Here is an 11714-nt window from a genome sequence, read left to right on the forward strand (position 1 = left end):
AATTTTCTAAGAGAAACACAGTCATCGTTTACCAAACAAACGGCAATGACAATGATGATGATGATAAAAAACATCTGATCATCTAATCTGATAAGATGCCCGTTGTCATCTTAATTTGATCGTATTTATTTGTGCACGTTCTCCTGAACTATCGCAGCAACTGCTTTTGATTCTTAAGGCTGCATTGCCTGCTATTCTTATATCAATTCAATACTTTTTTCTTCTATGCTGCTCTTGTAAGAGCTGATTTTTTTTTTTTTTTGTAAAAATCCTTTTCTTAAAGGCAACATAAATGCCAGTTAATTTGGTAGTACTCTGTGGGCTGAAAATGGAGAGTTATTCGTCAGGTATGATTCATCCGCCTTAGCAAAAAAAAAACAAAAGAAAAGAAAAAAAAAGCATCATAAACAGTTCACCATATGGTAACATCTAACCAATTTATTTTTACCTCCGACTATTATGGATGACTTTTAGGATTTCGTAAATGGTGAGAAAGAGCTCTTGAAAATCAAAGACTTCAGTAAATTGCATTGAAGTGCAGAGATGGACACTTTCCCTATCTAGTACCGGTATGTTTCCAAGAATGATGAGTCTTTGCTCTAGCTGCAAGGGAAATTCAAGTGTTTCCATCTAAATGAAGTTACTTTAAGCTATTAATATTGGAACAGTGTGTCTTAAATAATATATTTGTGCTGTCCCTAAGGATTTTATCAACATGTATCACCCTATAGTTTTAAGGATAGTACATTCTTTTCCTAGAACGAGGCCACTGAAAATTGTACACTCCCTGAACTATATATATATATATATATACCGTGTCCATTTTTTTCATAATGGATTATAATTATTATTTTTATTTCAAAAGTTGTCGAACGAAAGAGTCATATGTTGCCTTATTGAAGGCTAGGTATCATACTGAAACTAACATCATTGATAACAACATTTTTGTATGTTCGCACCAGTACTTCTGTCGCTTATATGACTCTTTAAAATGATGACAAGACAAACTAGTGATGATTTTCAGTAAGGATTTTGCTGTCAACATTTTACAGATTATGGTCGCTACCTCAAACATTCGACAAGAAAATGATCCCTGATTCTGATTGACTTCATGCAGACTTAGCAGGCAATTTTAGATTACGGAGAATGATGTATGCTTGAGCATTACTGTTAAACATAGACGTAGCTGTCAGAAAGGGCGCTTCGCTTCAATTTAGAAATTGGAGCCATCAATCACATTCAAATTACAATACTTGGTGAGCAATTTTAATTAGCACTCCATATAAATTATAATATCAGAAACTGCTATAAGTAACTACATGACCTATATGGAAGGCTTCTTATCATGGATGACAAGTTAATAGAAAACCCAGGCGGCGTCGAGATTTACTTGATATTGTATGCATCAAGGCCATTATATCCAAGATCTCCCACTTGACTATTAGGGGTAAAACATCATAAAGTTCACTCTCCATGAAGTTCAACACACCTACATAATCCAGTAATGTTTGTGTGCTTTAGATTAAAGAAATGAATCAATTTTATCATTCTATTTTTCTTGCGGAAGTTTAACACCTACACCATAATGCTTATGTCATCATTTTATTTTTTAAGCCCACTTTTACTTCAATGGAGTTGAATCTCGGTCGTCTTTTTGAAGTGGTAAAAGGTGATAAAGTATAATCGAATATTATATTAAAAGCTGAGATTGATTCTGTCAATGATATAATAGCTTATAAATAAATAAATAAATATGCCTAAGAAAAAGTCAAAAAAGGAGAGACCATCTCACGTCACGTCTGTTTCCTTTCACGAGGATGACGTGACTCCTATGGCACCGGCCGAGCATGGCAAAATTTTATGCGGGCGGCCGCACACGCGGGTGTATGCTCGCTTCCGAACGAACGCGGTGGGGAAGAATGGGAATTAGAAAGGCTCCAGATGGCACTCGCGTCGCTAGATCACCGGCAATCGCCGGTCCCCGCTGCTCGCCCGCGTTGAAGCCCCTACTTCCGGTTCCTTCTTTATAACCTCCCTCGGCGCCTTATTTGGCGATTAAAGCCGCGGAGCTGCCCGAGATCCACTTCCCACAAAAGGCTTCTCCATCAAGTGGTTCTCCGAGGTGGTTTTCCGCTTTCTTATCTTTTCCTTTTCTGTATGAAGTCCACCGCCGGCAAGTGATTTTTTCTATGGTGGTTTTCAGCTTCCTTACATGTTTCTCTTCTTCTTGTAGATGAACAGATTTTCTATTTCATTTTTTTTCTTTGAAAATCCGTATGTTGTGAGATAAAGCTTAAGTCTCCTGTCTCCAAAATTAGGCATTTTGATGGAGGTATCTGTGCTTTTTCTGTTTAATTTCTTAACTTTCTGGATTAATTTGATTCTCCTATGATATCTGAATCTAGGGTTTTTACTCTATTACTTAGACTTTGCTATTGAAAAATACTTTGGAAAAGAAGAATCTTTTTTGTTTTTTAAGAAATCCCTGGTGGTGTTTGTTAAGAAGAAAAAAATGTTTTTTTTTGGGCAGATCTTTTACGTAGAACAAAAAACATTTTTTTTCTAAATTATAAAGCTTGAGGTGGATTTGATGATTCTTGTTCAAAATTTCACAATAGAAAGAGCTGGTAGTGTGATTCAGGCACTAAGTGGTAGTTCGGTTAGGAAAGTATTTGTTTCCGGTGATTTTAACAATCTTGGTCCCCGGCAGTAGGCGGGATCTTTAGGGTTGAACCATTTGGTAGGAGAGGGAACATGGAGGAGAATGCTGGACTTCTAAAGGTGACCATCGTGCAAGGGAGGAAGCTGGCTATTCGCGATTTTACCAGCAGCGATCCCTACGTTGTGGTCAGAGTAGGAAATCAGGTGAGTTATTTGCAGCCGCATTTGGTGAAATGCCAATCTTTTTTTTTCTTTTTTGTTTTTTGTTTTTTCAGGATTTACCAACCAATTGGATATGTTATTACCAATCTGGCGGGTTGGACAAAATAAGGGTCAGCTTGGACAAGACAAGGGTCGGGTCGGATACAGGATAGACAAAAAAAAAAATTTTTTTAATCTGAATTAGATCTGTTTATTAAACGTGTCCAAATTTTAGATTAAAATATGGTCATTTTATTAAATAGATAATCTAGTGGCCGATCTACAATCGGTTGAAACGAATTAAACAGGTTAAACGGCGAAGCATTGCCACCCTGTTATGTCCAAAACATTGTTAGGCCTCCATACGATCGTTGGGCAACTTGAACTCCCATCAGCCATCATGCGGCTGTTGTTGAGTCAATGATAAGTCTTTATTGATGTTGTTGAGTCAACGGTAAATCTTGCTAGGAATGTATGAAGAACCTCAGGGGGATTGAATGGATCATGAAAACAGCCATCTCAGGCAAATGAAGATAATCTGAAGCAGCTTCTAATGTTTTGAGCTAATTGTCGCCAAGTATTATTGTGTGTAGAATGCTCGTCCTGGTTCTCTTCATTTTCATTTATTTGTTAAGGATGAGCTTTCCTCAATGAAATGAATTAAAGTGAGCAAGGCTTCTTCTTGGTTATTTTCAATCGTGCATCTGTATTTAAGTTGTAGAGTTATAAGAAAGATGTTTCTTGGTTATAAAAGTGCCCAATTTATAAACTTGCATTAGCTTGCTGGATGCATGAGCTATCCGAAACTAGGAAGGTATATCCTGCCAACCTGCCAACTGGCATTCTAGGTTTCATGGCATGCCCTCTTGTGTTTAAGTTGCCTTGGCTAGAGTTTCTGCACCAATTCGTAAAAGATCTATAGGTTCATAGATGGTATTCAAACTCTGCTTGATCCTTCAATAGAGTTTGTGCTCAATGGGAAAAGAGGTTTGGTGATGATGATGATGATGAAAATGCCCAAGCTTTTTTATGACTCAGAATAGGGTGCAGCACCTTTGTAGAAGCACTGTTTTGCAATGCTTTTGTAAGTCTTGCATGTCCATTTCTGTTTTACACTGGCGGCTGCCTGTCATCACCAGTCGAGGTAGCATCCCACATGATGCCTTTGGAATGGGTGATTATATGTGGCACTAGTTATGTGCACAGGAGGAAGTTCCTCCTGCCATCTTGCACCGATGGGTCGGGATTACTTTAAGATTCAGTGCGATATACAGGGAGGTGGTTATTAGTTATTGAGTTGCCAAGCCAGTGGTAGTAGGCTGGATGAGCTTTTTATGTGCACTTAACGGGCACTGCAAAGCATTTTCCTTTTGGAATTATGCTGAACCCTGCCGTCTAACTTGAACTCAAATACAGGGCTTAGTTAGATGAACTCAGTATGGTCTTCTTTTATTGTTGATGTAATCATGTCAGAATTCATATCCCTGCTGCAGTTTGACTTTGACTGCGCTGCTGCCAGCTTACTCTGACACCTGTGTTGATGGACTGGATACCCAATTTGATGTTGGAACTTGGAAGGCCCTCTTATTTTGACCTAGTGCTTTGTTTGGGAAAAACTATGCCGAGGCAGTTTATTCTGTTTCCTTTCTATGCTTACTCTTTCCTTTTATTCACAGACTGCAAAGACAAAGGTCATCAACCAGTTGCTTAAATCCTGTTTGGAATGAAGAGCTAACATTCTCCACGAAAGAACCTCTTGGTGTCTTAAAACTGGTATGTTCTTTATCAACAATCTTTTGGCGGCCACTCAAAGAGTTTTTCAGTGGATGATAAGTTTGTACTTTATATGATAATTAATATTCTAGAAGTTTGACTGTTTCAATGACTATTGCCATGCTAGTTTATGTAGACAGACTCTTATCTTGTAGTTTATGGAAGTGGATAGTGACCTATATCTGAACTTGTGTTGATGAGAAATAATACTTTGAACAATAATTTAATATGCAGAAGGCAGTGTTTTGTAAGATTGTTAATGTATCACTGTATATTGAAGAAGATTCAATAGATGACAACTAGTCTGTTGCTGTCTTTGTTAAGAGAAGTAATTATTTTGCTGACTATCATGCGTCAACTGGGTTCAAGGATCTCAGAGTACCAAATTCGAGTATTATATGCCTCCTCCATTTCCTTTGACAAACATAACATTATTTTAAAAACATAAAGTTATGCAAGTAAGAATAGAACAGTTTGTCCCTTGAATGAACATGTTTTGACTCTCTGGTGTATGTCTCTTTTGCACTGGAAAGACCCAACAAATCTGTATGGTTATCATGCAACATGTTGTAAGATATTACAAAATGTTGTTTGATTTGTCTTTTTCTTTTTTGAGAGAGAAAGGGAGACCCATCTGCACTTTAATTACCTAAGTTTAAATACCCAAGGATCAATGATAATTATGATCAAAACGTTCAATGTATGCAACAACTGAAGTTACTTTTTGTTTGTATGTCTCAATGGTGATTTATCGTTTATTTTTCTCAAAAACACCTGAGACAGAACTGGAGATCTGGTCGGTGCCATCAACATGCGCCTTGCCTTACTGAAATGTGACCAAATCTAAGAAAGTTCTTTGGAGCATGAGGTTTTTGATATGATCATGTATGCCCCCTTTACATATTATAAACAATGGATAGCTGAAATACATGTTATGAAATATATCATAGTTCCCTCCATCTTATTTTGCTTACTAGTCTCGAGCCAGTGCTTTGAGAAACAAACTCAAATTAAAAAACTTCAAAATTTTTGCAGGAGGTGTTCGATAGGGGACCGGTTCAAATCAGATGACAAGATGGGTCATACTTTTCTTGACCTTCGGCCACTTGCCTCAGCTTCAAAGTTGAAGCGAGCACTGCAGCTAACTACAGGCGAGACCATGTTGAGGAAAGTGGCAGCTAACAGCGACAATTGCCTCTTGGCTGACACCTCTGTCACATACGCGAATGGTGAGATTGTGCTTGATGTCCGTTTGAAAGCTTCGTGATGTTGAATCAGGTGAATTATATGTGACGGTCAAGTGGATTGATCACCCAACTACTACTTCTGTGGAAGAGGCTAGATAAATTTAAGATACTTGTTTTTAATCTTTCATTCATTTAGCACTGAAAAAGCAGGCTTTTCAGCATCCTGCTGTCTTGCTCAGGCCTGGTTTAAGTTAAGAGGCAGTTGGGTCTATTCATATCAGTGCTCTGTTTCTAAGTCCTGTATCTTTTCATAACTGCCCCTCTTTAAAGAGGTTTTGTCAAAGACATGATTAGATTCAAACTGTCACACTGCAGCAGACTGCGTTGCTAAGGAGAAATTATATCCTATATGGCATACGCCATTTTTATTCTGTAGCAGGGTGCACCAAGATACGTGCTTAATGAATGAGGTAAGTAGCTGTGATTGGCGTTGTGCATGGCCGCATGGCGCACACAATGTAGGGTATAATTTCTTGCTGCTAAGGATGATGCCACTGCTTTTTTGTAACTTGTAGTTTGGATTGCTGCGGAAGATTAGGTCGAAGCGTCCTCATGGTTCATAACATCTGCTGAGTAGTTTACTTTCCTTTTAACACTGCAATTTTGTAAAGGTTTGCAGCATGTGAAGAATGATTTCAGAGGTAGTCAAGGAAACCACCTGCGTGATAGATAAAGAATCATAAATGCCCTATGTGTTGCATATTTTACCGGTGCTTGCAAGTTGCGAGTGGTGAAGTTGTCAATTTTTTCTTGCTCTTGGGCCCGGCAGGTTGGTTGAACTATACTGGAGGTAGGGCTGAATTAACTTTGGCTGCCAATCTATTCTCAAAAAAGAAAAAAAAAAAAAAACTTTGGCTGCCAATTGTTTGTTTAAGCGTTCCATCTCAAGATTATCCTGTAGCAATCTTCTCTGATTTTTTATTTAGTATTCTCCATCACCAAAGTTTATATCTTCTTCTGAGATTCCTGACAAACACGGGGAGATGTTTCTACCAAGTTGTTTCCAAAAAAAAATCTTCGACGTCATACCAAAAGCATGCCATCTTCAGGACGAGCCACATTTATTGAGAGACTGATAGAACTGCGAATTGATTGTTTTCAATGTTGTGGACGGTCGACACAGGCTTGCTGCATGCCACATCCGTTTCAGAATCTTTTATTTGCTGACTCTTTTAGATAAAATCTTCCACATTCTCATCCCTTCATGTTTGCGTGTTTGCATCTACATAACTGGTACTCAGTTCCTTTCCATGTAATCAAATTGATCGAATCTCTACCCGGAGAGTTAATATTCCTGCAACTAGTTTCCCTTCCTGACGAGCCAGCTGCAATTTCTATCCGAACGCAGGAAGTTTATAATTTTCTTTTCAAAACCTTTTCCTACCTCAGCAGCCTGTTCTGCAGCCTGTTCTTTTGTTGCTACCATATCATGTCTTGAATCACTAAAAAACACCTGGCTTATTGAACATCCTTTATTAGCCATGTTAAATTCTTGCTGTCTCAGATCCATAAGGCAGATAAACCAAATATAGGTACGAGTTTCAGCATTTAAATAATATCCATATTTATATTTTTATTTATCAAAAAAATAGGCAAAATGGACAAGAATATGGGAAGACCCATATAAAAAAATTTGATTCTACCTGCAGTCGCAACTCTCATGAGCTTCAAAGAGAAATGAATGACAATATTAATATATCTTTAAGTTAGTTCACCTTTCAATTGGTAAGATTTGGTGGTTTATAAAGTTCACTTATCCATTTGTATTGGTATTGTCAGTGTCCAATTTGTATTGATATCCATTTAAAATAAACATAAATATGGATTTTAGCATTTGACTAATATCAATATCCGTATTCATATTTATCAAAAAAAATTAAAAGTAGATATAGATATTGGGATATCTTGATATGTGATCCATTTTTTATCTTATCAACTCTTCATCTAAGATGAGCAATACCCGGAACTACCCTGGTGCCAGGTGCTAATGCATTATAGGTAGGGCTACTGTACGGTCATAGAAAAATCTAACACAATAAACTTATTTTTGTATAAATAATTGTGATCCATATAGTTCTCTCATACTTGTCTTGGAGATCCAGGTTAATTGTACGGCACAACTTGGATTGTTGATCTACCCTGCCTCCAAGTGATCTTGTGAGATGAATGAATGACTGACTGAATAAAAACCTACTTGTGGAGTTTGTAAAAGTAACATAAATAAATGTTGTATGATGTCCATCCATTGCCCACTCTTTCATTTCCTGTGGGTCTTTGGAGAAATTATACTTGGATCTTGTGGTTCCTATTCTTCGGTGTCTAGGTTCTCTCCTGCTCATGGAATCTTGGATGGCCTAATCCATTCTTTTCCCCTTCCCCCCATCTGAATCAATTGATATTGGAAATCAGCATGTTCTCTGCTACATGAGTATGGTGACCTTCCATGGTTTAACTTGATTATTCATTTCTTGAAGGTTTTCCAGAAAAAGGATTTCACCGAATATAAAATTTTGCAGAGGTGGGCTTCCTGAGTCAACCATATTAAAAAATCTTATGACATGAAAAGACCTAATCTCTAAGCACAGGCATGGCTATCTTCTTCTACATATATAAAGAACAAGCATCAAGAATTCTTGCTATCCTTTATGTGTTGTTTTCATAAAAAAGATGGATGCAATATTATGTTCTTAGCATTTTAACATCTAAAATTCAAGCTCCTTGCTTATAGCAAATGCCAAAAGTTATTACAAAATTGCATAATACTTGGATGCTTGCTTGCTTCAGCTGCCTTTGAGCAGCAAAACACGGCCAAGGAACTCACTCCATATACAAGTGAGACTAAAACTACAAACCAAACCATCAGTTGCTTGCCTTGGAGCACAGACTAAAGATATTACTAGTTGGGTGTTCAAGATTGTCGTCCAAAAATCAATGGTAATCTAACGAGCGATGCTATCGTAACCCAGAAAAATCACTCGAAAAAAGCCACTCTGGTGTATTAATTCCCTTCTTTAAATGGCCCACACTTCAGGATACCAATGCAAAGGGAGTAATGAGAATACACCACAGCAGTCGAGCGCCTGTATGGATGATACCTTTTAGTTTCTTGAGCATTTTGTAAAATAAAAATGATGCTGGACCTCTTAGCATCTAACCAAGGCCAACGTTCTATTTATATCATAAGGTCTGCATTCCAAGGTCTATATGCTGGAATCAACAATCATTGCATGATGAAAAAGGTAGCTTACTTTATATTATTATTCCGAGAAAGAATCTGGATGCTGGAAAAAGAAAACATTTTGGGCATTGCTCTTCCATGACCATGGAAATGTGATCGATATACGTACTCTTCTTAGACACCATTTAATTTTACATAAAAAATAAGAACAAATAATTGAGAAAATCTAGGAATACTCTGTATTTGCATAGCAGGTCATTGCCTTTGAAGCTCTAGATAGCATACAACACATTTTTCAGCTATCATAAGCATTTTCTCTATACTAAGCAGAAATGGGAAAACTGGATGGCATAGATCACGAGCAATAATCACTGGATACATGGGTTCCTCTGATGCATAAGATAGGTCAGAGGAGAAACTCTTTGACTATAACTTGATCTTGTTTACCAGTTGATCACCAGAGGATTGATCATCATAGATAAACAAGAAAATTCGACAAGTATTTAGTAGTTTTGAATTGGAGATTGATGTGGCTTATATGGATAAGTGGTCCAAGGAAGAAGAGGGAAGAGGTGATACATGACAGGATGAGGAACTAGGAAAAGTGGTGGGTGGAAGTAGAATGAATTGGAGACAAGGACGGCAGGCAAAGTGATGGAGAGACAAGGAATAATGTAGGCGATCGCAGAAGGAGGCAGAATGTCAGATAGTACAGGGGAGAGAGAAGCCTATGCATATGATGAGATGTGGTGGACGGCCATGGAGGAGGGTCCAAAGAGTAATAGTTGACAGCCAATGAAAAAGAATGAGAGGTTGTTGTTTGCAGCTGCAGGAATAACGGGGTGGGAGGAGTGGCCACTGGGTGGAAGGATTGGCAAGAGGGATGTGGTTGTGGCCGGTGGTAGGAGAATCAAAGAAAACAAAATGGAGGAGGAGAGAAGATGGAATGTGGGAAAGAGAAGATTTCTCCCAGACCAAAAGTAATTTTTGATATTTGAACTAAAATCTAATGAGAAATTGGATGACATCAATGACACAAACTTTCCATGAAAAGACCAAAAAAGAAAACAATAAAAGTGGAAGTTATTGAAGTCAAATTCCGTCATTATGCATAGGGAATAACTATACTCATTGTTCCCTGGAGCTCGAAAGCCATCATCTCTCTCCATAAGAGAGTTCACCTATTATCCTTTTAAAAGGATTGAGGTCTCAATCCTACCAATCAAATATCAAAAATGAAGATGTTATATGAAGGATCCATATCGTTGATTACGATCTATATCACATAGACTACTATAAAATCAAAACATGTACTTTTGGAGGTAATTTTCTATGCATCAAGAAGCTCAAAATATATCGTCTCGAACGATTTAATATTGGTCTTTTGCATGATTATGGTTTCGAAACATCCAAATCTACCGGACTTTTGGTTTACACGTGTTCTTGCAATGTGGTAGACCATGATCAACAGTGTAGATTTAAATTATACGTCTTTTCATATAGTTTAGCAAACTAATATGTTACCACCGTCAATTTTTAAGCTCACTTGATAAATAATGCGAGGTCTCAAAATACAAGATCACCGATATTTTAATATTTTTATACATAGATGATCATCAACAGTATGGATTCTCAATTTGAAATGTCTTCGTTGATTTTGCATTGGTAGGATAGAGGTCTCGATCCTTCTGGAGAAAAGTAGACCAATATATTTATGTGTGCATGTATGTATTTATAATCCTACAACTTTTGGGTCCTTTGAATCTTTATACTCGGTCTAATGGTTCACTTCAAGCTTGTTCGGAATCCAAGAAAACTCAAGGTTTTTTTTGAAAAAAAAAGGTATCTTAAAAATTATACGTCAGGGTAAAGCAGTGACATATCAGGCAGTAAGCAGCTCTCAAAAATTTTCCAAACACAATGGACATGCAAAATTATAGCACTAAACTCATAATAACAATATCTGCATGCTCAAACAAATCAAATAAAGACGGACCTTCAGCGTCCTTGTACATTTTCTTCCCGATTTCTCTTAGAGCCAAGTCCTGAAAAAAAAGTTAACAAATCAAATAAGCCATGGATTGGGGGACGGAGGAAGGGATGCGGGAAAAAGGGTTGATACAAAGGCTTTACCTTCCCTCCCGGGCAATTAAAGAACTCTTCCCTCCCGGAACCTCCCCCGTCGCCGTGGACCGCCCACAACCCTAGGAAAGACCCCACGAGGAGAGGGGGAACGAGAGCGAGCGAGCTCCGCCTTAAGTATCGGAAGAAGATGAGACGAAGTTAATGACGAAGTAAAGGAACGCAATCGATTAGGATCAGCGACAGATCGGAGGAGATGGCCATGGCAGAGGGTGAGCAGAGAGAGAGAGGGAAAGAAGCGAGCACCGGCGAAAAGGAGGAGGAAGCGACCGAGGGCGGCATTGGTCATTAATTCAGGGATAAAACAAACCCATTAGTCCGGTTTATACCGGGTTTCAGACCAACCCCAGGGACCCTATGATGACAGTTTATCCATATTAACTCCGTCAGATGCGGTTTCGACCGGATTAGTGGGTTAAAGTTATCCGGCCGACCACTGGAGGAGTTTGGCAGCTATTCCAGGATATACCGGGGATAAACATCCCGTATCCCGAATACAAACATAGTCTTGA

General features: G+C 38.1%; 1 protein-coding gene and 1 long non-coding RNA gene across 2 annotated transcripts; one reads left to right on the forward strand and one right to left on the reverse strand.

Moving 5' to 3' along the window:
* The first annotated feature begins 1901 nt into the window (after positions 1 to 1901).
* LOC103702391 (protein C2-DOMAIN ABA-RELATED 11) lies at positions 1902 to 6257 on the forward strand. Its single transcript, XM_008784810.4, is given in 7 exon segments — positions 1902 to 2122; positions 2711 to 2865; positions 4539 to 4562; positions 4564 to 4635; positions 5671 to 5685; positions 5687 to 5890; positions 5892 to 6257. Coding segments are annotated over 6 exon segments (516 nt in total). The 5' UTR covers positions 1902 to 2122; positions 2711 to 2754; the 3' UTR covers positions 5982 to 6257.
* Positions 6258 to 10883: 4626 nt separating this feature from the next.
* LOC103702389 lies at positions 10884 to 11710 on the reverse strand. The gene is made up of 2 exons (XR_003384741.2): positions 11194 to 11710; positions 10884 to 11105 (listed from the first exon to the last, which is right to left on the reverse strand). It is a non-coding gene; the product is annotated as an uncharacterized LOC103702389 (long non-coding RNA).
* Between the last annotated feature and the right edge of the window lie 4 nt (positions 11711 to 11714).

This window comes from Phoenix dactylifera, chromosome 7 (genome assembly GCF_009389715.1).
Source record: "Phoenix dactylifera cultivar Barhee BC4 chromosome 7, palm_55x_up_171113_PBpolish2nd_filt_p, whole genome shotgun sequence".
Taxonomy (NCBI): Eukaryota; Viridiplantae; Streptophyta; class Magnoliopsida; order Arecales; family Arecaceae; genus Phoenix; species Phoenix dactylifera.